General features: G+C 39.0%; 5 protein-coding genes across 9 annotated transcripts; 3 read left to right on the top strand and 2 right to left on the bottom strand.

The window, feature by feature from the left end:
• The first annotated feature begins 268 nt into the window (after positions 1-268).
• LOC111229897 (lamina-associated polypeptide 2, isoforms beta/gamma-like) lies at positions 269-4,907 on the top strand. Its single transcript, XM_022756421.1, has 7 exons — positions 269-327; positions 475-856; positions 992-1,109; positions 1,789-1,944; positions 2,134-2,243; positions 2,329-2,432; positions 2,916-4,907. Exons 2-7 carry the CDS (start codon positions 623-625, stop codon positions 3,298-3,300), a joined length of 1,107 nt encoding a protein of 368 aa, XP_022612142.1. The 5' UTR covers positions 269-327; positions 475-622; the 3' UTR covers positions 3,301-4,907.
• A 691-nt stretch (positions 4,908-5,598) lies between these two features.
• LOC111229567 (L-lactate dehydrogenase C chain) lies at positions 5,599-13,433 on the top strand. Of its 5 annotated transcripts, none has more exons than XM_022755934.1 (10): positions 5,599-5,678; positions 6,023-6,093; positions 7,266-7,400; positions 9,694-9,830; positions 10,435-10,552; positions 10,862-11,035; positions 11,114-11,287; positions 11,417-11,534; positions 12,222-12,345; positions 12,889-13,433. In XM_022755934.1, exons 4-10 carry the CDS (start codon positions 9,702-9,704, stop codon positions 13,054-13,056), a joined length of 1,005 nt encoding a protein of 334 aa, XP_022611655.1. In that variant the 5' UTR covers positions 5,599-5,678; positions 6,023-6,093; positions 7,266-7,400; positions 9,694-9,701; the 3' UTR covers positions 13,057-13,433. The 5 variants fall into 5 exon arrangements, with proteins under 5 accessions (XP_022611655.1, XP_022611653.1, XP_022611654.1 ...); XM_022755932.1 differs by having other exon boundaries at positions 7,266-7,472; positions 12,889-13,432; XM_022755933.1 differs by having other exon boundaries at positions 5,626-5,678; positions 6,046-6,093; positions 7,266-7,472; positions 12,889-13,432.
• Positions 13,434-14,727: 1,294 nt separating this feature from the next.
• Positions 14,728-16,496, bottom strand: LOC111229905 (spexin-like). Its single transcript, XM_022756433.1, has 6 exons — positions 16,447-16,496; positions 15,558-15,629; positions 15,420-15,465; positions 15,277-15,336; positions 14,897-14,983; positions 14,728-14,797 (listed from the first exon to the last, which is right to left on the bottom strand). Exons 2-6 carry the CDS (start codon positions 15,618-15,620, stop codon positions 14,739-14,741), a joined length of 315 nt encoding a protein of 104 aa, XP_022612154.1. The 5' UTR covers positions 15,621-15,629; positions 16,447-16,496; the 3' UTR covers positions 14,728-14,738.
• Positions 16,497-17,887: 1,391 nt separating this feature from the next.
• Positions 17,888-20,594, bottom strand: LOC111229896 (vesicle transport protein GOT1B-like). Its single transcript, XM_022756420.1, has 5 exons — positions 20,353-20,594; positions 19,714-19,805; positions 19,435-19,613; positions 19,260-19,341; positions 17,888-18,494 (listed from the first exon to the last, which is right to left on the bottom strand). The coding sequence occupies exons 1-5, from the start codon at positions 20,375-20,377 to the stop codon at positions 18,456-18,458; spliced, it is 417 nt and encodes a 138-aa protein (XP_022612141.1). The 5' UTR covers positions 20,378-20,594; the 3' UTR covers positions 17,888-18,455.
• Positions 20,595-21,065: 471 nt separating this feature from the next.
• Positions 21,066-25,662, top strand: slc35b4 (solute carrier family 35 member B4). The gene is made up of 10 exons (XM_022756000.1): positions 21,066-21,478; positions 22,890-23,003; positions 23,099-23,201; positions 23,311-23,360; positions 23,497-23,578; positions 23,746-23,806; positions 24,378-24,487; positions 24,649-24,724; positions 24,821-24,896; positions 25,155-25,662. Exons 1-10 carry the CDS (start codon positions 21,402-21,404, stop codon positions 25,402-25,404), a joined length of 999 nt encoding a protein of 332 aa, XP_022611721.1. The 5' UTR covers positions 21,066-21,401; the 3' UTR covers positions 25,405-25,662.
• Positions 25,663-25,869: the final 207 nt, after the last annotated feature.

The following is a 25,869-nucleotide window of genomic DNA, read 5'->3' as shown; positions in this document are numbered from 1 at the left end:
TCACTTGATGCAACTCGAATGACATGTTTAAACCCGCTTTTGTCTACTTATTAAACATAAAAATGCATAAAACGTCGCTAAACTGAGACAATAGTGTAAATGTGTGGCGGATTTGTGTAAAGCCGTTATCTAAAACACACAGCCTGCGGTTTCTTTGTGGCGGCGGCCTGCGACTGTTCCATTCATAGCCGGCCAACCAGAGTGCGGCGTACTGCGGGGTTCCATCCAATAGCGGCGCAGCTTGTTGTGTGGCCTTGTTGCGACCGCGGACAGACAGAGGCAAGTGGACCGGTTTGAAGCTAAGCTAATTCAGTTACATTACATCCGGTGAGTTTTGACTTTTGCATCAACTCCATTTGCAGCACACGCGTGTATCTGCTTTCGAAAAATCAAAGCTACCTGTCAATATTTTAAATATTAGGCTAAGAGGCAGAACTGGACGTTTATTTTAATAAACCACTTCTCTCCCGCTAGCTGAATTGGCAGCGGGTAGGCGCCAGTCGTGTTTGACAACAGCGCCGTTCGGTCACGTTCCCGCTGTTGTTGATGTTGTTTCTAGCTGCCGACTGAAGCGGCAAAAAAGAAAAAGAGACCTCACATCGGTTGAAGAGAAAACTGAAGCATGGCAGAATTCCTCGAAGATCCGTCGATTCTCACGAAAGATAAGCTGAAGAATGAGCTCACTGCCAACAATGTGCCACTTCCCAGCGGAGAGCATAAAAAAGAAGTGTATGTGCAGCTGTATCTGAAAAACTTAACCGTATTGAACAACAAGAAGAGCCCACCTGCAGACACCTTCTCCAGCGACGAGGAGTTACCTGCTCCCGTGGTGTCCAACAAAAGTCGATCCGGAAGAGTAAGTTTTAGTTTGTCATAATAGATTGTAGTTGGATTTGATTTGTGGATAACTCTGATGTGAAACTGTGGTCGTCTGTATAGATTGGTGTGAGCTATGGCTTGTATGATATATAAAACTTATTTTTTTCTGCAGAAAGCTACTAAAAAGACAGACAAGCCTCGCATAGAGGAAATGGAAGTAACAGACCTGACTGATGAAGATTTAAAACAACAGCTGGCAAAGCATGGTGTGGACTCGGGACCCATTGTTGGTGAGTTGGCATGTCTTAGATTTTAGTTATTCAAAGACACAAAAAACTTGAAATATTTATTAATTTAATTGATTAATTTAGCGCGTATGAAAACATAGTAACAAAGCAATTTTCGTGAACATGAACTAAAACACGTATTTTGTCTTTGTTTCAACTAGTTCATCAAACTTAATTGTTTTCTAAAAAAAAAAAAATAAGACAAAGAAGGTATAAAAAAAGTGTAAAATTGAATTCACATAAGTGTTAAATGTTTTATTTCTTTACGTGTAAAATGTTTGTGATTTTAGCAAAAACTGGCAGGGAAATCCCCAGCACTATTGTTCCAGACCTGGCTTTGACTTTATATTAACATCATATGAGGAGGAGTTAATTAAGTATGTTTTAATGGGTTAATCCATCCATCCATTCTTCTGTCTATTTGCTAATAACTAGTAAATAGGCCTTTATCATCCCTACTGGTCTTCACTTCACTTTTCATACTTTGGACATTATGATTATGAAACTGGGCTCACATTTGAACATTGAAATAAGGTTTTACACAAAAATATAATACACATATCACGGCATGCATCAGTAAGGTTATTTATTTCAACAAAAAATCTATGCATCCGGCTGAAGTGAAAGAACAATGTGTTACATTTTATTTACCCCTTTTCATTCCTTTGTCCCATCCATTCAGCCACAACCCGTAAGTTGTATGAGAAGAAGCTGCAGAAGCTTTTGGACCAGCCTCCAGCTGAACCTGAAGTTCCTACAGATGTCACAGCTCTCCCCAAGGTGGACAGTAACCAGAATGGCAACACAAATTCTGACCAGTACAGTGACAAGGAAGATGGTGAGTTCTGACAGCACACTGCTCATGATTTTGTAAAATTCATTCTACTTGCCCAGACGAATAACATAAATAACCGGCCTCTTGCTGGTTTATCAAGATTTACCAGGTTCGATGTTGAAAAAAACACTGATTTCTGTACTAATATGACCATGTTACACTGTTGTGTTTACATTGCCTGTGTTTTTTCAGAAGAGATCACTGCCCCTGAACCAGAGCCAGTTCCTGTGGTAGAGAAGCCTGTGAGGAGCAGAGGGAAGGCTCCAGTTACCGCCAGGACCAGCAGTAGACGACAAACCAAGGTGAGGTACAATTTGTTATTCCAGAGCTTGGCGATAAGAGTGTTATTTCTATTTTTATGAACATGTTTTTATATTACACTGACAGGTGGTGGTGGAGGAAATTATTATTGAAGAGACCCCAAAGAAAGCCAGTGAGAGTGTTGTTGAAGATATCCTTGCCAATGAAATAAGCACACCAACAGGCATCAGGTAACAATTGATTTTGATTTTTTTGGACTTGCACATAAATCACATACTACCAAATATCAATGTATTGTAAAAAAAAAAAAAAAAAAAAAAATAGATAACCAAAATGTTAACCTAAAAGTTGACCTTGGAACAATAGTTTGATCCTAAGTCAAGGTTCACTTACTAGCTTTTTCCACAGTTCCCAACCTTATTTCATTCTTCTTCACTTGTTGGAGCTTGTTCAGTTGTCATGAAGACAGCTGTCACATCTGAAGCCAAAGACTAACCCCAAACAGAGATGGGGGCCACAACTTTACCCCATACACTTTGGGGTGGTCAGATGGGACAGCTGTCTCAATACCACCTGAGCAAACGTCACCTGCTGAGGAAGATTGTGAGATGTGGTTGGAAGCTTGGGAAGAAGCTAGTACATTGGACCTTTTAGTTAAGTGTTTTTGGTAGTTAATTAGCACTAAACATTGATTTTATTGTTTCTCTGATCAGTGCAACCTGCAGGCGCCCAATCCGAGGGGCTGCTGGTCGACCTGTAAAACCAAGTGAGTACTGGCTGGATGAGTCCCGCGTGCAGCACAGCGTCCACACTGAGAGCCGCTCTTACTCAGAGTCTTTCTCTCGACCGGGCAGCACCATCTCTTCGAGCAAACCCGCAGCCCGACAAGGCTTCCTGTCCATGTTGCTCAAACTCCTGCTTCTTGTTGTGGTGGGTGGCTCTCTCTACTATGCCTACCAGAACCTGGATGAGGATCAGATCAACACCCTGAAAGGCCTCCTGGACAGGGTCATCGTCCCACTCCAGGGCGCTGTGGACAACGCAGCCACTTACCTGGGCATCAGCAGCAGCGGTGCTGCAGAGAGCGGTGGGAAGTAAAGACCCTCAGCAGTCCCTCGCCATGCCCACACCACCTCCCTGCCGCCTGCCACAGCACACCATAACTCAAGCAGAAAACTTGGCTCACCTCTTACCTTTTCCTACATGGTTGGACAAAGGACATAGATTTAATTGGAATGATAAACTTTTTCCTCTCTGGATTCCAGCTTTCCTCCCACCACAAGAGGGAGGTATAACTCAAACAGTAGCTTCTGGATAACCCTTTTTTGTGGCAGTCAGAAGAGACTAATTTTAATGTTGATTTTAATCTGTGAATTGTTTGTGTCTTTGTGTGTATTTAACCCTTGTCTGTAGAAACAAGTGCAGAATGGAGAGGCGAGTTTATTCATGCATGGTTATAGTTTTTGAAGGTCATACTGTAGTTTCTAATGCTGTGCCAGGTGTTTTTCTGATGGTGAAGTGCCTGGACACTGTTAGCACTTAGTGCCCTCCCATTTTTCAAGCACAAAGCAGCGCTACTACTAATACCAGAATGTCTACATGTGTTTCTATATAAATTTCAAAATTTTCTCTGTAGCTATAGAATTAGGTAGAGTGATTCATTATTTCTATGGTGCTCAGGTCAATTCAGCTCAACCTTTTTATTGTGGTCTGTGCTGGGAGGAGACACGTGGTGTAATCAGGTCACATCACTGCATGAGGAAAATCAGCCCACGTTCATGTTGAAGTAAAAACAAACTTTTTTTTCCCTCCAGTGGCTGATCACTGCTTGAGTCATCATATATGGGGCTCTATGTTTATGACTAAACTGATAATTCTGGTCAGTCTGTATTGTAATCATGATTTTTACTGTCATTGAATTGTAAGACAGAAGGAAATGTATTGTACATTTGGCTCTTGTATCATCCTCATCGATTTTCAAACAGAAAATCTTAAATGAAACAGCTTTTAACATCTGATAATCTACCATTTATCTGACCAGTACTCCTTGAGGAAACTGAAATTGCAGTGTTTGATCATAGATTATTGATTTTCCAGCCCTGCCGGTGTGCCCATATGAGTTTACATGCTTTGGGTTTTAGTGCTCTGTTGTGCTTTCTTTTATTTTGTTGTTTTTGTTGGATTTCTGATCCTTCAGTCTTAAATGCAGGACTGGCTGTTGCAGTGCACCCACATAGCCCACCTCACTGACTGCATGTATCCAGACATTGCAGATCTGGAGAAAGTAAATCTTTTTTGGGACAGTTAATCAGTATATTCTCTTCAGAACTCTTGATTACCTCTGCCTGTGCAAATTACCATAATTAACACGCTGTAGTTAATGAGGTGCAAGGATTTATTCATTGGAAGGTGATGTTGGGAAGATTTCTGGGGGATCTTTGTTTCTATTTTGATATTTTTCTAAAGCGGTGTGTTCAACTTTTTTATAGCACATTTTAAGGTAACATTTGAAAGCAATATGTAATACATGCAAGTGATACTGTATCTTAATCTGAACCTTGCTGATTTAACACAACGGATTCATCATCAGGCAGCTCTCCCACAATGGACAGAAATGACAGGGGTTATGTGGGTAAGGATTTTTAATCTGTTTATTTATGATAATGTAGGCGGTGTATCATAAAATAAACTTGGTTGTTACCAGACATTTTTTTCTTTTGTCTTCTTTAGGTCTGCCTGGACATCAGTCAAAGACAAAACCAGTAATTTTGCATTTTTTTATTAATTTATTGCAACTTTAACATTGCTATTATTTTCCCAAGCAACCCATACCTTTTTATCATTTTTGTAAAAGTGATAACACCCTAAGAAACTGAAAGGAAAACAATGGCAGGTGGGCACATCCTCAAAAATAGTAAACTACCAAGAAGAGGGTCACAGCATATGCATAATTTGAAAAAAATTGCAGCAGGAGTCTTAAAGGAAACAGTTTAAAGTCCTTCTATTTAGCATTTATAAGCAGCATATAAACGTATTTAACAACTATAGCTCATGCAGACACCGAGAAGTTGAGGCTGCTGTACAAACAGATCATGAAATACATTACAGTAACAAAATTTGACTTCATGCCATAAATTATAATTGCTTTCAAATACTGTATGTTAAAACCTAAATATGTCCGTATAGCTGCTTACAACATTATAGTGTGTTACAAACCATTCAAGAGATGTTAATATCCTGCTTATAAATACTAAATAGGGTCAGTCTTAAATTGTTAACCGTCTTTCACGTTACTCACAGACCAGCTGAGGTGTGCACTAAATCCGGCGACCGCGACGGTCCCGGCGGGCGGGGCCCTCAATCTGGACGGATTACCGTTCAAAAAGAACAAAACCAGCGGGAAGGGCGTAAAAAATCGAACATCTCCTTTTCTTGGGATAAAAAAACGGTTAAACCAACGTTGCTTCTTTACTTCGGTAAGAACGGTGGAAATAATGTTAGTTCATTGAATACAACTTAATGTTCCTTGATTAATTGAGCTCAATGGAGAGTTTGGTACAACAATACTTTCACTTTAAACGCGGCAACCGTTTGTGTATTAAACTGACACTGGAGGGAAGGGGTTAACGTATTTTAGCTTTACCCAACTATATACATTAAATGTTACAACTGCTAGCTAACGTTAAGATAGCCATGAGTGGAGTCATTGAAGATGCTTTGCCAAACAAGTAACGTTTTCTTACCGTGTTCATTTTCCTTCTGTTTTCGTGGCCTCTATACACCTGACATGTAGCTACCATTATCCCTTGAAATGTTACAGCTTGACCTGCTGTGTCCCATCAGGATCTTGATGTCCTCCCTGTGGAAGCAGCCCTCATTAGCAGCTGCTGGGTGTGTATATTAATACCTCTCTGTTTCTTCTGTTTATAGTGAATTTAAAGTTGACAACACTGCTAACTTTTTTTACCATCCTAAAGTGCCTTGCAGACTTCCTACAGATTTAATTTAGCCTGTAAATAACCTTTAAATATGAGAATATTTTTATTAATCAACACAAGTGCCAGTTGTTACATCTATCTCATACTTTGCTGTGTTTCAGTGTAGTGCACAGGTTTCCTTTGCAGACTTGCTTTCTCTCTGTCTAGTGAGTCCCCCCAGATGCTGAGCAAAGAAGAGTGGCCTTATTGCTCTGTGAAGGCCATTTAGATGTTGTGTACACAGAATAGAGCACATAGTAGATTTACATTATAGATGAACAGGAACACAGAATTATTTAGAGATTGTAAACATATATAAAGAACATGATCCAGGACGTCGAGCAACTTCTAGGTGCCATTAGGACATGAGCCACATGACCTCCTCTCCACCATGGACAGGTATATTTGTAGGTACTAAAAAGTGCCCACACCTGGGATTTTGAAGATTTTTTTAATGAAAGATGCAAATGTAGTCTTTGCATTTTAACACAATAAAATGATAGTTTTCTGTATTTTACTTTGACCATTGAACACTAAATTGAGACACATCATAATTATATTATTTCTAGAGGGTTAGCAGCTCTTGAGTGTAGCCCATTTTACTGGAGTTTCTAGAGAAACAAAAACAAATTTCAAATAAGTGTAAATGAAAAAAATGTTAGTAAGGAACTTTTCCATAACTGAGGTGGACAACATCACTGGCTGATTGTTAGTAAATACTAATAACCTGTTTGTATTTAATATAAGACTAACAGCAATCTTGAGTGTAGCTGCTCTTCACAGCTAATCAGTTACCTGTCTTGTATAGTCATGTTTGTGTCTTTATCTGCATTAGTCGTGCTCTAAGATCGTTTCAAGTGCAGGTGTAATTTTAATGTGAAACAACCTTCTCAGCCAAAACACTGCAGTGGCCCTTCACTGGACCTTAACTAGTTTTTAGCATAATAATATGATAATAAACAGTAATCATAATTGTGATTTATGTTATTGATATGTTATTAACAACCTTTTTAAATGTGGTATGTGGACCAGTTTTCTAACCGTCTCTGTTTTTCTTTACTATCTGTCTTCTGAATCTTGTACCAGCTGACTGAGGTGACCATTGTGGTGCCAAACTGAGACTTTGAAGGGGATGGAGAGGCTTAGTCAATTAAATCCAGTAGGCTGCAGCCTGACAGCACAGCAGGAAGAGGAGCAGGCGCACAGCACAACACTCCAAGAGTGAGTCCTATTGTAGCATTGGAGAAACGACAAGAATTTGTATATAAAGTAGCCGGACCCTCAAGACAACAGGTGAACAGCCATGTTTTTATATTGTGTAGATTTGAAAAATCTGATGGAAGCAGACGGATCTAGACTGAGTTTGAATTTGTTTCTTTGAGGGGGATTATATTTATCTACATTTATGCTGAACTTGTCTTTTTGTGGAGAAAGTTTTGTAATTTTGTAACAACTGAACATGCTCAGCTCAGATCAGCCCATATAGAACTGCAAGTAGCATTTATTTTTGCAATCTGTTTATCAACAGTATATACATGGGTCTGTTGACAGTTGTTTTTACAGATGTTTGTTTATCTCCAGATGCACTGACAGAATCATCATCTGCATTACTGAAAGGATACTGTCTTTCTATACTATAAAGAACAACAAATTGAAAATTAAAACATTAATACCATAGCCATTCAGGTATAGCATGTGTAGGTTTCTTTTGAAAGAGGGGGGCAGGTTGTTTCTTTGAGATGTACTTTTCTCTGGAACTTTGTGGCTCATCAAATAATTACCTATAAAACCTAAAAGAATTAGATTACATTTTCAAAAAATAAGCCAAAGTTACAATTTTTAGACAATTTTTTGTATTGTCCCTATAGTATAAATCTTTTTAAAATGTAACATAGGAATTTAGAATTATTAAATGTTTATAGATTACACTACAGGTTAATGTGCAGCTTTATCAGTAAGTATACCAGCTTGCCTCAGTTATATAATTATCTTTGCACCGTATTCAAACAGTTGAACTCCAACTGTCTGTGTTCAAGTTCAAGTGCGACATAACCTTCTCTGTCACATACGAACATTCGACAGGTCCCTACACAGCTGTCTTTTCTACAACATTTGCATAAAAAGCCAATGATCTGATGATACTCCTGTTGTTTGATCATTCAGGTACCAACCATACATAATAAATAATGATAAGTCAGGAAAACCATTGTCCCCCTGTGACCTTGCAGGCTAAGCCACCTCATTAACCGCTCATGTTTACATGCATGGAGTGCACAGTGCTTTCTCTTGGTAATCCAGTTTCATGGGGCTAATGAATGGACAGTTTTCCCCGAAGCACTTTCAATGGGTCTTTATACACTGAGTCTTTTACCTCATTTATAGATGGGTTAATTATCCAGATGTCTTAGTATCAGTACCATATGCTTTTCACTTACGATGTGCAGCATCCTGTATCAAACTATTCCCAAATGTATGATACAGCAAAATATTCATTGGCCACTAAATCATATATAATTCAGATTCTGTTTCTGGATATCACTATGTAACGATGGTATCATTATAGTTGTAATAATAGCTTATGCATTACACTGTGCTTATCTCAGAGGGAGAATTGGGGAATCATAAATTATTAAATATATCAATAATAATAGAAAATAGAAATCAATTGGTATTGTTCTTTAGAGACATCCTATTAGATACAAGGTTAATGTTCATCTGTTGTGCAGGTGCAGCAGATGGAGGCAGCGTTAAGGGATTACACTAACTCCTTTAACAGTCTGCAGTCAGTCAGTCAAGTTTGGCATCCGATTATAGTGCTCCATCCTCCATTTGGGGAGGAGGGTGGAGGGAGAGGACAGGGGAGGAGTGGAGCTCTGTGCAGCTCTCAGCTCACAGCTCCCCGGTCTGGCCCTGAGTCACATGTGCTCTGTGCTACTGCTGCAGCTGACCGGATACCTGCCTCGACTGTCTGGATTGTACAAACAGTGACTGTGGGAGGTGTTGTGGATGCAGGGGGTACGCAGCTCTGTGGAAACACACCTTAGGTATTCATTCAGTTTGCCATGCTGATTACATGGTGGTATTTATACCTTGCAGCTCGGAGCATCGCCCAACAATGCAAGTATTGCTGCTGTTTTTGTGTCTGGCTACGTGTCTTTTGAAGGTGAACTCTGCAGAAGGATAATGTGGAGGACAGAGCTCAGTCAGTGTGTTTTCTTTTTTCTTGTGAGGGATCTAGATGTCAGAGAAGTGATGCTTCCATTGGTGCTACTGAGATAAAAGTCAGGCTTAATTTGTAATCCCTCAACACTCTTGACTATAACATGCTACATCCTGAATGCAGTATTTATGAAGTTTGAGCACGAAGCCGGCTTTCTGGTTGCAGGACTGTTTGCCTCGGGTGTGTCTGTCTGAAATGTTTATCACTTATAAACAACTAACATACACTGTATATCTGACCAGGAATACTCTTCTCTTGTTTTCTTCTATTTCTTCTTTCATTTACACTCCTCAGCATTTAAAATGGCCTCAATCCTGCAGAAACTGATCACCCCGCTGTTCAGTGGTCCCCCTGAGCCCCCCAAGAATAAAGTGACAGTAGTTGGCGTGGGCCAGGTTGGCATGGCCTGTGCTATCAGCATACTGCTCAGGGTAAGAGCCCTGCCCCTGTTCTGCTTCTGCTCAGATTACCTTGCTTCCTGCTGGTGTGACAGGATGGGGTAATACCCAGGATCCTCCGAGACTGACACCAGATTACTGATCTCTTGGTGTCTGATCTGGGTGTTATCCCCGCACTGTCCTTGTGAAGGTGTGGTGACAATAGCAGAGAAACATATGTGTCATCAAAAGGCAAAACATACAGTTATTTCCTACAAAAGCAGTTCAGCCTGGCTGTTCTTGAGCTGAAATTGGGCAGCATCTTCTTCTGTACAACAGTGATTACCTAGTTTAGTGTATTACATTTTAGCCACTAGCTAATTTCCACATTTCAATATAACTAATGCAATCAATACAAAAACAAGTTCAAAAATGGTGAACCCTAATTTAAATCACAGATCATAGATTCAATACTCAGTGATAAATCCCTTTACCTACATTTCAACACTCATTACATGTATATCTATGTAAAGCAGGTCACTACTTGCACAGTAGCTAGGTACAAGGTTAGGTAAGCAAGTAACTATGTAGTTGTGATCTGATGTTGCTGAATGAGTTTATTGTGAGGTGAAGCATGCTGTGTCCCGGATGTGTGCAGGAGCTGGCTGATGAGCTGGCCCTGGTGGACGTGATGGAGGACAAGCTGAAAGGAGAGATGATGGATCTGCAGCACGGCAGCCTCTTCCTCAAAACCCCAAAAATCGTGGCAGACAAAGGCAAGCTCATAGACATGCCATGAAAGGAAATCTTAGCAATCTTAGTCTGATAAAACACAGTTCAGGTGTTTGCAGAGTGCAGCTGGCCGGCAAGCACTGACCACTTTTGTGTACCTGTAAAAATGAAACAACGGTCTGGTTTTTATCCATCAAACATGATTCACTGATCATCTATAGGTACAAACCCCTGTACCTTTAGATGATCAGTGAATCATGTTTGATTTGATGGATTGGAATCTGAAAGTGAAGACAGAGCTTTTACCTTCTTTACCTTTACAACAAATTACCTCCTTCCTTTTTTTCTTTCAGATTACTCTGTGACAGCAAACTCGCGCATTGTAGTGGTGACAGCTGGAGTGCGTCAGCAGGAGGGGGAGAGCAGACTGAACCTCGTCCAGAGAAACGTCAACATCTTTAAGCACATCGTCCCTCAGATCGTCAAATACAGCCCAAACTGCATCATCATTGTGGTTTCCAACCCAGGTGCTGCCTTACACATTTCTTCACTCTGTCTTTTGTCTCTCACACAAAGACAACAGTGCTAACAAGTCTCTTCAACAGTGGATGTGCTGACTTATGTGACCTGGAAACTGAGCGGCCTTCCCAAGCACCGCGTCATCGGCAGCGGCACCAACCTGGACTCAGCCCGCTTCCGCTTCCTGATGGCCGACAAACTGGGAATCCACCCCAGCAGCTTCAACGGATGGATCCTGGGAGAACATGGAGACACCAGCGGTGAGGATTTGTGGTATTTGTGTTTTTTCAGCCTTCTGAACTTACAGCCTGGGAGCAAGCACAAAGAAAGTAGCACTATCATGTTTGAAGTTTATAAAAGGAGGGTGATGGTTTCAACGTGTGTTTTAGTGCCTGTGTGGAGTGGAACAAACGTAGCTGGAGTCAACCTGCAGACATTAAACCCGGACATTGGCACTGACTGTGATGAAGAGAACTGGAGGGAGACCCACAAAATGGTGGTGGACAGGTAGACCATAATTCACTTGAGTTGTTCACATTTCCTTGATGAACAATGTAATCATATTTTGTCCAAATACTCATATCTAGATATTTTGGTTAACTGTTTTAGTGTCTAAATGAATGATAATATCACAATGAACTCAAAATTTAATCAAAACTTAGACCTTAAATAATCATAATTGTAAATCTGTATAGTTTTTAGCATTTTTTTTTAAAATACCTTACTCTAGTAAAATTGTAAAAATAATTTGTCTCAGTGGAATTACACATTAATTAAACTTTATATGATCTGATTCTTTGAATAATAATAGTCACATCAAAACAGAGTGAAAATGAAAATGTAACAATGTAATTGGATCCATATTTCCCTCCTCGGTCATGTGTATGAACTAGCATTATATTGGTATGAAAATAAGACTTTTTTTCTGGAAACTAGATTTGAAATGTGAGATCATCTGATATTCAAGGTTCAGACATAAATTACATATTCATCTCTCCTCTCTGTCTCTTTCATCTGTGTAGAGGACAACACAAGGCAAAATCTGCTTCTTAGAGTGTTGAGTTTATTTTTAACACCTCAAATCATTTCTTTATTACTGTTCAAATCAACTAACAGTAGGAAGTCACAACATTAAACAGACCTAAGTCCAAACATAGTTCTTGGTGTTTTACGTTGTGTCCGTGTGTCTCTCAGTGCTTATGACGTGATCAAACTGAAAGGTTACACCAACTGGGCCATTGGTCTGAGTGTAGCTGACCTGACAGAGAGCCTCATGAGGAACATGAACAGGATTCATCCTGTTTCCACCATGGTGAAGGTAAAAGATGTTCACACACACACATTCATCCTTCTAAAACTTGTTTTGGATTTGCACACACATGGCTGTTTTAACATAAGACAGGCTATAGCTTTTCCTTAAGCTTTCATGAACTTACAACAAATAATGTTTGTAATTGTAATTTTAATGTAAAAAGACTAGTAACAGCAAAGATTGTTCTTTAATGCATACATTTAAAATGTTTGTGCTCATAAACAAAACAAAATCCTATTATTATACATTTATTATGATGGCTTGAATATGAAAACTGACTTTTTTTTCTCTGAGTTCAGGTTTAGTTTTCATAAAACAAGTTCTTAGTAGCAAACCTCTGGGCACAATCATTTTATTTCTACAAGTATCACATTTAAAATTTATGTTAAGTAATAATCACACTTAATTCATGCCTTAAATAACAAATTGTCTTTCCTTTTTTCACTCATTTTGAATATGGGCATAATAATTTTTTGCAGTTCTGATCACATCTCTGGTTTTATAGATGTTTATATTCTCATACAGACAGTGTTTTGTGTCCATCAACAGGGCATGTACGGAATTAGCGATGAGGTGTATCTGAGTCTGCCCTGCGTGCTGAACAACGGGGGTGTGGCTAGTGTGGTCAACATGACCCTGACAGATGAGGAGGTGGCCCAACTGCAGGCCAGTGCCAACACGCTTTGGGACATCCAGAAGGACCTGCAGGACGTCTAACTGACCAGCAGGGTGCGACATAGCTGCACCTTCATGACTGCTTATTGCCTACTATAACTCTGCAGTCACTAAAACCAGACAGCTCCACCTTCCACACCTTCAACCCACTGTCCTCTGTAGAGTCACAGGCGTACGTACAGAGATTTAGTCCTGTCAGATTTAGCTGTAGATGTCAGAGTTTGTTCACTTCTGCTCGCTGGAGACCAAATGTGAGATCAGCTGAGTTAAATGTTGCTCTGACTCATTTGTCCTCGACTGTGCTGCAGTGTGGGACCACGTGTCACTTGTGTTGCTTTGATGTGTAATAAAACAAGTTTGTTGATGCTTGAATTAGAAGTGCATGTGTTCAGTTATTTAGTGGTGAAGTCAAAATCCACTGTAAAATAGAATTTATACATAGACTCAGTTCTTTGTGACATGGAATCTTTGAGATTCTGGTCCATGTTGGTCCGTGTTGATATGATTGCATCGGACCAGGCTACATTTTTCCAGCTGTAGAGTGTTTGGGTGAGTCTGCGCCCACTGCAGCCTCAGATTTCTGTTCTTGACTCACAGGAGTGGGACCTGATGTGGTCTTCTGGTGTTGTAGCTCATCCACCTCAAGGCTCAAGGTGTTGTTCATTCTGATGCTTTTCTTCTCATCACAGTTTGTAAAGAGTGGTTATCTGAGTTACTGTAGCCTTCCTGTCAGCTCCAACCAGTCTGGCCATTCTCCTCTGACCTCTCTCATCAACTGAGTTGCCGCTCACTGGATGTTTTTTGTTTTTCACACCATTCTGAGTGAAAACTCTAGAAACTGTTGTGTGAAAATCCCAGTTGAAGTCACTGAGATTTAGGGGGATCCTTGTGTTTTCATTAGTTTAGAATAAGCTCTTCATATGACATAGAAAGGGGCTGTAGGGAACGCCTTTCTTGTGTTTACGATACATACAGCCACCGTAGTTTCTTTTACACACTTCAGGGTGAGGGGAGGGATATTCACTTGGTTACGATCTGCAACCTCACCACCACTAAATAATGTCCAGTCAGTAATTATCATATGACGAACATCTTTCAAAATTAAATACTTGCTTCTACAGAAAACTGTTAATTTAGTGGGTCTTACATAAACACATGTACTATATTCAGCTTCATGTCGATCTAAAAAGCAAGATTAAACCCTCGACTCCTCTACATGTCAGCTGCTGACCTGTGTTTGATCCAGTCACGGCTGGGTCAAGCTGCCATTCCCAATAAAACTCACTGGGCCACCTCTTTCAGTGACCCCAGTGTGGACAGTGTGATGACATCTGACTGGTTGGTGTTTAGCCTGGTGTTAATCACTGTGTGGTGAGAATGACTTATTGTTGCTTCAAGCTGAAAGACTTTTTTTCCGACAATTGCTTAACAAGTTGTACCAATATAAAAGGAAATCCCCTCCATGCTGAGCACATGCTGTGAGCTGCAAGCTGCTCATTAAGGAGGAGAAAATGTAAACACTTTCGTCCAGGAATACATTAAACATATGGTTCAGCATTTAACAGTAACAGCTCACAGGCAAGGCAAGTTTACTTCTATAGCACATTTAATTACAAGTAAACACAAACAGCAACTAGTAACGTATAGAAAGTCATAATGAATACAAGAAAATGCAACAATATAAGAAAAAAGAGGAAGTTGTAGAAGTTTTCTTGGACAACACTTCACAAATAGTTCAAATTCAGCTCTTGTTCATCAGGGTAATTTCGCAAAGTGCCTCCACCTGAGGTAGAAAATACATAAAGAAAGATCTGGAAAATAAAATCTTATATCACAGATGAGGGTCAGGCACAGTGTCGGTGATGACTTTCAGGGGTTTTACCTTTTACCACAGCTCGCTGCAGAAGCTCCAGAAGGACGGATGAAGCCAAAGACAACCCCAGTCCACCACTGCTCTGGTCTGGAGTCACTGCGGAGACGCAGAACAAAGACATTTGAAAAAGAAACATGAAATTGTCCCGGAAACCCAGATGTTGTCCTCAATAAACTGATCTAAAAAGGATTGGTAAATCATTAAGTAAGCATTAATAAAGTCATTACTTATAACTTATAAACCCTTTATAAGGTGTCACTTATTAGAAAGTCATAGAGGCTTTTAAGAGTCAAATTTAATCCTGCTTGCCTGATGGTGAAACTGAAATTTAACATATATTTTTTCAATATTTTAAGTCATATTATAGCTGAAGCACATATTAGACCGACCTAAATGTACAGTGTCATCTTCCTCTCTGCTGGTGCGCTCCAACACTGAGCGATGTCCCTCTGGAAAAGATCGACATACAACACTGTTTCCTCTGAATGTGACAAGACAAGCCAGTTCATCACTGCTCTGAATGTGTTCTTACGTGCTCCTTTCAGGTATAACATCGCCTGAGGAGTCCAGTTTCTCCGCTGAAAAATGATACAAACGATACAGGTTTATGTCACACTGATGTTTCTACACATTCATGATTAAATCCAAAGAAAAATGAGTTTTCACTCACCTGTGGCGCTGTCCAGCACTGGGTAACCAATGTCATCACAAACAACGTGACTATAAGAGACATCGTTGAACTCTGCAATGACATTCAGTTTCATTAAAAGTGGTGGGTGGACATTTCCTTACAAAATTATATTGCGATATTTTATGTATTTACTCAAAGGATCATTTGATATTATTACAGTTGTGTTTATGTCTTTTCACCCCAGCCTCCACTTAAGGGGACCCATGGGAGTTACAGTCAAACAAATACATTAAAAAATGATTTCTGCCTTCAACATCATAGTGTGTTATAAACCATTTTAAAAAATGTTTTTATATAAATACTAAATGATGAAAAACACACACCTCACCACATTTTTAAAAATCTTAATCAACTTCACAAAACACACAAAAACACAGCAGGTGTTGCACTACACACAGTTACACCCACCCACCTTTCAGGAAAGCACATTATTAATAATAATACTTCCTGCTATATATAACAATATTCCAATTACCTTTTCATTATGATTATTTTTGGCACTGTCAGCTTCAACTGACATAAGAACATCTAATTATTAATTAAACATTTACATACTGCTTGTAAATGCTGAATAGTTGGAGTTAAATTATTACCATTTAAACTCTCCTCTGTTAATTAAATGTAATTTAAAAATTGGCATATATTCATGCAAGTTTTCCAAAGGAAAAAGACATTTTATAGAATTAGAGAAGATTTTTTTTCCCAAAATCTTAAAGTGAAGTAAAGTTAATCTCTGACTGCTGAATGTAATGGAGAATAGTACAAACACTAATAAAAACAACAACTACTACTAATAACAATGATAATAACAATAATAATAATAATGATAATAATGAAAATGTAATTATGAGATTTAGTAATAGCTTACCGTTAATTGTATTTTCCCCTGCAGGCTGCAGTTTGTGTTTAAATTCTTGATTTGTGATTCGTCCTTGTCACTGCTCTTACATTATAAACAAAAAAGCAAGCCACCTCATTATCAGCGTCAGTGATGAGGCTGATCGGTAGCTTAATGACATCACACATAATATTTCAATTGACGAGAGTGACAGGTGCTGTTAAAACTGTCACTGCTCATTAATCACAGACACAGGAGAGAGATCTAAACTTTTCAGACTCATGATCAGCAGCAGGAGTCTCCTAACCAGGTCACCACATGATGACGACACTGGTGAGATTTTATGAATGAAGCTGATGTGATGACAGCTTGTATGTGGGTGTAGACACATGCAGGAGGCCTGAGGCTGGTGAACTTGTTGATGATTTCTAAAAAAAAGCTGCACCTGTCATTACGTGTCATAAAGTAACCACTGTACACTTTAAGATACAGCCCACACTTATCATAAGACAATGGGCCTGTTAACGCCTCCTACTTACAGCAAGAGCAAGACACCTGGATAAAAAGATCTCAGACTTAACCATCAATGAGTAATGCAGTTCCAGCACTGAAGGGTTTAGACTGGCTGTTCAGTGGGAAACTAACACTAGTGGTGTTTTGCAGAAATACTGTAGGTGTGTTGGATCAGCAGTTGAATAGAAAAGCTGCTGAGGCAGAAAAACCATCAAAACTGTGTTTGAAAAGAGACGTTATGAAAAAACTACATCACTAAAATGAAAATGCCAGACGCTGATCTGTTTGACATCACAACATCAGAGCAAAGAAATGACTTGATTGAAAAGAAGAGAATGGAGTTCTCCAGTTTTCCTGGCAGGCAAGTTTTAAACAAATCCCTGATTTAACCCAAATATCTGAACCAGTCATTAGGATTTTAGAGAGGTGACATGAATTGTAAAAATGTGTGTGCACACATTTGCTGTGCTGCAAGTTCAGCAAGTCAAAATGAAATGACCATGAAGAGAAGTAAAACAACTGCTTTGATTGTGTTTCGTTATTGTTTGTTTTGTGTCTCTTTGTGGTTGTTTAGTCTATTTGTAATAATGTTTTGTGTCTCTTTGTAGCTGGTATGTCTCTTTCAGTGACATTTTCCAGGTGAGTTGGCCCCTTAATTCACTTATTGTTGTAAATGTACAGTGAAACAGAACAAGACCATGAAGAACAATGGAGTAACAAATGGATATTTCATTGGAAATATGAAACAAATGAAACTCTCAAGTATTGTTTTTAAACACTGGGCACACCGCTGGGCAACAGAAAGTTTGTGAAATAAATACATACCTTTGTTCAAACTGTTTAATTAAAGGGTAAAAAGGGGAAAACAGTCGCACATTAATTACAGCCCACTGGAATTAATTATCCTTGGTGACATATTCAAAACTTCAATCCCTGCAGCAAAAATATACAACAAATGTATAAAAGACACACTTTATTTCAAGTATGCACGTACAAAAGTTACAGTAAAACATCTCCATGACAAGCTTCTTAAACCTTTTCCACAACACAACAGTTCAGGTTTCTTTGCCTAAGTAACATTTAGCTCAACCTTCTTTATTTTGATGTACAAAATTCCAGTAACACTTCATAGAGGAACTCAAAAATGCTCTCAGTGACTGTTGAGGCACACAATCTGAAGGAGTGGAGGCTATAAAAGGTCCCTACCACCCCGAGGAGTTGATCCAGTGGTCCCAAATTATTAGTCCATAAATATCAGACTGGAATGATACAAAAGAGGGAGACCTGCTTCCAGCCTTTAAAATAAAAAATCTCTTGGTAACTTTGTCCAGTGGCACTTACATACAAAACAATTTCCTTCCGACAGAGGAAACTTCATGTCAGTCAAATGTCCACAAATAAACTTGTGTCTTATGTGCAGTTGTTTGGGTTCACAGTTCTGGAGTGGCAATGACCAAAATGTACAGTAACTATAAGAAGCTATGATAAATACTGAAACTCTCCTCCAATACAAAAACAGCCCACTCTTATACCATAGTGTTGCTCTCGCCAATTTTGTCCACCAGCTGAAAATGAGAAAGAAAAGAATCAAGGGTTATTTATGAGCTGAAAGTTTTACAACTTATACAGAGCCAGATAAAAAATATTCAATGCAAAGTTTAAAGCTCAGAGGAAAATATCGGTGAGGAGTGAAGGTCTAGGTTTACATTCAAAAGTGGGAGAGACACAATGAAGTTAAACAAAAATGTTTTTAAGTGCAGCATATCATATATATATATATATATATATATATATATATAGTTATTAAGAAAATAGAAATGTTATGCAGACCTCCGTATGCATTAATTTTCTGATAGATATTGTATCTGTGTCTTCACTACAAACACTTCTGACTACGACTATTCAAGCATCTTTTTAGGAGAAAATTAACTATAAATTTCACAGCACCATATTTGTAAAATGTTTAGTGTGCTGAATACAGTACAGTAAATACAGTGCACCGTATACACCAGAGAACTGATCCCGAATACTGACTGTCTTTATGAACCTATGAAGGCCTCACAGACAACATCCCATGAGGCTGAGTTCAGTACAACAGAGACACTGTTCTTACGTGACACAAGAGGGAGACTGTCAGAGCTCACATTTCAGTAAAAGCCTTTGCATCATATTGTACACCCAGTTTTTCTGAAGTGCTTTAACTGCATTCACACACTTTAGAAGTGGCTAAATATTATTTGTGATGAATTATCCATCTCAAACATGTTTTACGTATAATAATTTAAATGCATGTTCAGTTTGCACGGTTTAATGGTCGACATGATACTTACAGTGCTGATCCCTGGTAAACTGAGCAAAGACCCGAGCACAGGTACTCGTCTGATGAAGCCTACTGCCACTGGGAAGAATCCCCTGTTAAAGAGAATGAGGTGAGACCAAAATCAATTCACATTTTTTTCAAGGATCTGATGACAAAGAGCTTGAGTTCCTTCTGTTTTAGCTAACCTGAATAAGAGGAAGAAACCGTAGATCTCCAGAACGACTCCAATGATCGGCCAGCCAATCAAAACCACAAAAACTCCCCCCAGGAAGAAACTGGTGGCTTTTACTTTGTGTTTCTGGAAGAAAAATCTGAACGTACGCTCCAGGCCGATGACAAAGGACAGACCGGAGACAAACAGAATCTGTATGACAAGCACAGACACAAAACATCACAAGTCTGACATCTTTCAGAGGATAAAAGGGACATTTTTCAAAGTGCGGTGACATCACTGATCAACTCACATTTCCAATGGCGAGGAGTGCTTTATCGAAAAACAGCATCATTCCAAAAAAGAGGAAAAACACGCCGAACCCTGTCAGCCCCATCCCAATTTCTGTATATTTTAAGAGACAAAGGAGATGTTAGTATGTGCACAGGTTACATCACACATCGTCATACACTATTATTGGAATAATGTTTTAACATCCATGGAGAAACTGACTCTAATGAGGTAAAACAAACAGCACAGAAAAAACTATAAGGACATAAGGATGTCTTCAAATTTCTTATTTTGTTCAACAAACAGTCCGAAATAAAAAATAAAAAAAAGACATTCATTTTACAATAAAATAAAATAAAAAACAAGCAGAAAATCTTCACATTTGAAAAGCTGAAACCAAAAGATGAAGTTGATTAAATGAACTGATTAAAAACTACTGGCCTACACAACAAATAATAAAGAAAAATGTAACATAAAATATAAAAATATTACCACTTTATTTTAAATACTTTGCAATGACGTAATGATGCGTGACGTAACGTTGCTCTCAGCCAATAGTGTTTGAGCTTTCAGCTTCACACGTTCAGCTGAACCGGCCTCTACACAGAAATGGTAATGTTAAAAAGACAAAGAACAGCGAAGAAACACAAGCTGGACTTACTTTGTGAATCCGTGAGTGAGATCATTTTGGCGGGAGCAGGAGAGTTTATCAAATCACACGATGCTCGTAACGAATCAGACCCGCTGCTTTTGATGTTGGCGCTAACCAAACTGTTGATACTACAGCAGCGGTGAAGGCAAAGCTAGCGGTTTGTTACGCCAAGTCCTCCCGAGCCACGTAAACACGTATTTCACCAAAGATCGTCTATGGAACCGAGTTTGGTCTACAATTTACGCCTAATCAAACACAAAACTGTCTTTCTACTGGCCTGACACTCCTATTGTTTTCTACGTTTATCATACAGCTTTAGATACATGTTGTTTTGATGGTTAAAATTTCATAGGCAGGGCGTTGAGCCTGTCACACCACCATATGCATCACCATGTGTTATTAAAATTCCATAGTAAACTACTTCGTGAGACCTCTGGTCATGCTTATGTCCGTGTTATTCGGGATCTAAGTATGATTGAATGGAGCGTTTCTTTTTGACAGAAAACTGTTGTGATTTAATTTATTGGTGTGGTGCAAAAACAGCAGTGAGTGCTTTGGAGGTGCTGCCCAGAATGAGCAGTGTAGAGCCATTTAACTGCTCTATCTGCCTCTGTGAGGTATCCGGTAAATCGGGCAGAGTGAGCGCTCTTCACCTTTTTAAGACTTTAAGATTTACGCATGCACTTTCGAACGTCTGTGCGTCACAATTGCGCAGTGATTACGTTGGAAACTCGTTAATTTAGGCAATTTGTTCGTTTTTTTCTTAGATATTACACTAACATTTAGTAATAGTAATATACGTAATTTATTCGTAATGTTGTTTTAGATACGGAGAACGTTAAGGACACTGCGTACCCTTGCGAACTACAACTCCCATCAGCGCCGGGAGTAAGGAAGAGCGCAATCTAAGATTCAGACGTGTTACACTGAAACAGGAGTTTGTGTCGAAGAAAAGAGACCTTCTCTAAACCCAAACCACTGCTCTTTTGCAAATATGTATCGATCAGAAACATAAAGTGACATATTTTCTGCAGAGTTTTTTTTAGCTGTAAATCATCATGGGGACAGTTTTTGCCATTTTTCTTGTTTTTGTCGGATGTTGTAGCAATGTGGTGTCTCTGGAGCTGCTTGTAAGGTCAGTGACAAACTTCAGAATGCTAATGTACTCAGGTCCACGTTACTGCATAAAAGTTCTCACAGCTGTTACGTAGTTTTGTTTTGACGTCCCTCTGCAGCAGCATTTGTTACTGTATCTTAGTACTAAGTGTAGTTACTGTGGTTTGATGCATTAGCATGTTTTCACATGTGGAAAGGGATAGTTTTAGAGCTAATGTAGCTCTTATTAAGTAGCTTTGTAGCTCACATATTTGTTTTGTTTTTGTTTTTTGTTTTTGTGATGTTCATGAAGTGTTCTCCTAAAGTGACTGTGTAAAGGCAAAAGTTACAGACAAGCCTACAGTTATCACACAACACAAACAAGGAGGAGGCATTAGAGTGTGCTTAAAAGCCATTTTCCTCCTAATGCTTTGTGTTGAGGTTTCCCTGATGAAACAAAATAGAGCAGAGGATAAGTTATCCTAAAGGTCATTCTTGTTCCCAAAGTGCTCAATATACATAGAAAAATAATAAGTTGGCATATAAAGTATGTGTATACATGTAGAGCTGTAATGATTACTCAATCAACAGTAAATTACCCTGCCGCTGTTCTGATAATTGATCTTTTTTTTTTTAAAGCAAAAATGCCAAAAATTATCTGGTTCCTTCTTCTACTGTGTGAGAATTTGCTAATTTTCTCAGTGTTATGTCAGTGTTAATTGAACGTATTTTTGTTTTGGACACACACAAGTAATCTGATGATGTCATTAAGACAATGTACTGGTCATTTTTCACTGTTTTCTTACATTTTATAGACCAATTGAGTAATCAAATAATTGAGAAAATAATCTGTAGATTGATCAATAATGAAAATGATACATAAATACTGAAATAGAATAAAACAAAATAGAAGTAAAAAGTAAGATAAAAGTAGAAATAAAATGACTCAAACTTGAGCCTAAATCATTAGTTGAACAATTGATTAGTCGATTGACTGTTACATTATGTTAATATCAAAAACACCAGTCATAACTCTTTCCTAAGATATCTATCTCGCCACCTCTGCATATCTAATATCTAGGTCTGGGCAATAGGAAAAACAATCGGATAATCTTAAAACCTTCTTCTATTGAAAATACAATGTTTGTTCTAATATGGAAAATGACATAGATTTTAACAGGTAGCAGTAGAAAGTATAAACATGCTAGATTACAGCAACCAAAAATTTAAATGGGTCTTTCACTCAACCTGTCGGTTATTTTAAAAAGAAAAAAACCTATATATTTTCATAAATTATTGAGAGAGAAATCTCAGATCGTAATTTTTTTAATATAGAAAACAACATTAGGGGTCGTGATTTACAATATTTAAAAATACCACAGACAAGAGAATAAATAAACATGAACATATTGCCAGTACTCATCTGTTTTTATTTTCTTGCCTCTCTTTAGAGAGTTTCCAGGATGCGGCAACATCGTCACCTTCGCTCAGTTTGTATTCATCGCATTAGAGGGATTCATCTTTGAAACAAACTTTGGGAGGAAGAAACCAGCAATCCCTATCAGGTAATGAAAACACTCAACTCACTGATGGAGCCTAAATTTCCTGATGCAGAATAGAACAGACACTAAAACAAACCCCCTGTGCCTCTTTTTTCCAGTAACTATGTGATCATGGTGACGATGTTCTTCACAGTCAGTGTGATCAACAATTACGCTCTCAACTTCAACATCGCCATGCCGCTGCACATGATCTTCAGATCGGTACGACTTCCTACTTTTCACCTTCTCTTTCAAATGTTTCCTGTTGTCAAACAACCTCCACCCATCCCCTCCATCTCCATGGTGTAACCTGCTGCTTGTGTCTTTGCAGGGATCACTAATCGCTAACATGATCCTGGGAATAATCATCCTGAAGAAAAGGTATCTCTGCCTCCTCTGACAGCTCAAAACATCTCCGTCTAACAAACATTTCATCCCTTTTCTAGTCTGCACCATCACAGTGCATCCACGTGCAGATTTAATACAGTTATTTGTATCCCACCTTCTCTCTCGGCAGGTACTCGGCCAGTAAATATCTGTCTATAGCTTTAGTGTCAGCTGGTATCTTCATCTGCACCATCATGTCTGCCAAACAAGTGGTGAGTCTTCAGCAGAACAAGTCACATTTTCCACACATTGTTGCTGGTTGTTATGCAAAAATATAATCCTTCAATTCAAGACAATTTTCTCTCTGAATATACACAGTCTTGACCTTGATATATAATATTTTTTATGCTTTTTGTGATTTGTCGTTTTGTCTCTGCAGAATGTGGCCAATGATGGATCAGAAGAACAAGGATTTTATACATTCATGCATTGGCTTGTAGGTGAGTTTCCAGTCCCACACTCTTTGTTCTAGGGCTGCAACTAGTGATTATTTTCATTATCTATTGAAGAGTCAATGTGTTTTGTTGTTTTTGATAACCCAGTTAATCGCTCAGTCAGTAAATTTCCAGAAAATGTTGAAAATGTCCATCATAACTTACCAGAGGGTCGGTAAGATGACTTCTTCAAACAACAAAGATTTTGGATTTAATATGTCATAAAAGAGAGAAAATTCAATGAATGTGCACAATATAGATGCTGGTACCAGTGAATGTTTGGTATTTGTCTTGATAAATCATAAATCAGAATTATTGCCAATTTATTTTGGTTGTCGATTGACACGTCAAACCAATTGTTCCAGCTCACAGTCACACCTGGCCGAGGTACAACAGTTGAAAGTTAGTCTTTTGGCAACGCAGTTACATTTACATAAATGAAAATGAAATTTGAATAAATACCGTAGATCTCTGTGATAGATGGATAAAGCGGATTTAATACTAAGAATCAGCAACATAAACAGCACGTTGTAAAATTAAAGCTTTTTTATTTTCCTTGTTCATTTTTGTTTTGTAGGTATCGCCATGTTGACCTTTGCTCTGCTGATGTCTGCGAGGATGGGCATTTTCCAGGAGATGCTGTACAAGAGTTATGGAAAACACTCCAAAGAGGCTCTCTTCTATAATGTGAGTTTTCTTCTGAACAAAACATTTAAACTACCGCAGAGAAATTCAAGCTTCATTTGAGCTTCTGTCTTGGGAATAACTGTTCAGTCACATGTTTTACATTCCTCTAATTTAAGCTGATGAATGTAGATAATGTTTTTCATCTCTCGTGTCTTTCTCAGCACTGCCTGCCTCTGCCGGGCTTCCTGCTTCTCTCCACAGACATCTACAAACACTGTGTCCTCTTCAGTCAGAGCAGTGAGTTCCATCGACTCACTCAGGGAACTTTGTGGGTTTATGTTTGCGACCTTGTGTCTTTGCTCACTGATGTGAATAAATATCTTCTCTTTTCAGCTCCTGTAGTCGTTCCTGTGGTTGGAGTCACCATGCCGATAATGTGGCTTTACCTGCTGATCAATGTCATCACACAGTATCCTGCCAAAAAAAGTCTGATATTACCTGCTCATATTTATTTGTCTACAGTAACACTTATTAGTCTATTGCAGTGGTTCTTAATGTCCACAAAGGGTCACAAGATGATTTGTTTTCTCTTTATAAATGGTTTCATACACTACAAACACACACACACACACAAACCATCACAATAATACATGAAGAAATCAACATACTTGTAAATATGCCACTAACAAAGTAATAATGAGTGTTAGACTTTAACCAGTTTCTTCAGGTACGTGTGCATCCGCGGTGTTTTCATTCTGACCACAGAGTGCGCCTCGCTGACCGTCACTCTGGTGGTGACGCTGAGAAAGTTCCTCAGCCTCATCTTCTCCATCCTTTACTTCCAAAACCCCTTCACTACCTGGCACTGGGTGGGCACGGCTGTGGTCTTCCTGGGCACTCTGCTGTACACGGAGGTGTGGAGCAGCGTTCAGACGGCTCTGCGCGGACCCGTCGTCAAGGACAAGAAGGCAGAGTGAAGAAGAGGGGACTGTACAAACAGCCACTTTGTTGGACTTAGAGATTGTTTTTGGTCGACCACCCTGCAGCAGCGACTTTTATAAAGCTATATCATTTTGATTTTATCCTTGATGACACATCATTGGTTATAGTGAACCCCTCACACACAAACACAACAGGTTAAAGGATGGTGCTGGCGATGTTCTGTATTTTTGTTATTGTCAACAATGTGATTACATGAAAAGCTGTGGCACCTCAGCATATGAGAGATGACCCATGGCGGCCCTTCGGAAGGGAGCGCCGGCGCCCCCCCCGTGGCACCTCAGCATATGAGAGATGACCCATGGCGGCCCTTCGGAAGGGAGCGACTCAGAAGGCTGGGGCTGACATGTGTTACTCAGCGTGACGAGCCGAGTCCGTAGACACCCAATTTGTGGACTTTCGAGAAAATTTTTTGGAAATTATTAAAACACAGAATTTAACCG

Source organism: Seriola dumerili, unplaced genomic scaffold, assembly GCF_002260705.1.
Source record: "Seriola dumerili isolate Sdu_G_001 unplaced genomic scaffold, Sdu_1.0 BDQW01000242.1, whole genome shotgun sequence".
Lineage (NCBI taxonomy): Eukaryota > Metazoa > Chordata > Actinopteri > Carangiformes > Carangidae > Seriola > Seriola dumerili.
The sequence above is the reverse complement of the archived record's forward strand: the minus strand, read 5'-3'. Positions and strand labels throughout refer to the sequence as shown.

Bases quoted from the DNA above. Each gene is read 5' to 3' on its own strand.
- LOC111229905 (XM_022756433.1), bottom strand. From the start codon at position 15,620: ATGTCTCTTATAGTCACGTTGTTTGTGATGACATTGGTTACCCAGTGC. The intron at 15,337-15,419 runs GTAAGAACACAT...GATCTTTTCCAG, and splicing joins GTTATACCTGAAAGGAGCAC to AGGGACATCGCTCAGTGTTG. The intron at 14,984-15,276 runs GTCGGTCTAATA...GCGTCTCCGCAG, and splicing joins AGATGACACTGTACATTTAG to TGACTCCAGACCAGAGCAGT.
- LOC111229896 (XM_022756420.1), bottom strand. From the start codon at position 20,377: ATGATCTCACTCACGGATTCACAAA. The intron at 19,806-20,352 runs GTAAGTCCAGCT...TAAAATATACAG, and splicing joins CTCACTCACGGATTCACAAA to AAATTGGGATGGGGCTGACA. The intron at 18,495-19,259 runs GTAAGTATCATG...TCTCATTTTCAG, and splicing joins GTTTACCAGGGATCAGCACT to CTGGTGGACAAAATTGGCGA.
- slc35b4 (XM_022756000.1), top strand. From the start codon at position 21,402: ATGGGGACAGTTTTTGCCATTTTTCTTGTTTTTGTCGGATGTTGTAGC. The intron at 21,479-22,889 runs GTCAGTGACAAA...GCCTCTCTTTAG, and splicing joins TCTCTGGAGCTGCTTGTAAG to AGAGTTTCCAGGATGCGGCA. The intron at 23,807-24,377 runs GTGAGTTTCCAG...TTTGTTTTGTAG, and splicing joins ATTCATGCATTGGCTTGTAG to GTATCGCCATGTTGACCTTT.
- LOC111229567 (XM_022755931.1), top strand. From the start codon at position 9,242: ATGCTGATTACATGGTGGTATTTATACCTTGCAGCTCGGAGCATCGCC. The intron at 9,297-9,693 runs GCAAGTATTGCT...TACACTCCTCAG, and splicing joins TCGGAGCATCGCCCAACAAT to CATTTAAAATGGCCTCAATC. The intron at 10,553-10,861 runs GCAAGCTCATAG...TTTTTCTTTCAG, and splicing joins AAAAATCGTGGCAGACAAAG to ATTACTCTGTGACAGCAAAC.
- LOC111229897 (XM_022756421.1), top strand. From the start codon at position 623: ATGGCAGAATTCCTCGAAGATCCGTCGATTCTCACGAAAGATAAGCTG. The intron at 1,945-2,133 runs GTGAGTTCTGAC...GTGTTTTTTCAG, and splicing joins GTACAGTGACAAGGAAGATG to AAGAGATCACTGCCCCTGAA. The intron at 2,244-2,328 runs GTGAGGTACAAT...TTACACTGACAG, and splicing joins GCAGTAGACGACAAACCAAG to GTGGTGGTGGAGGAAATTAT.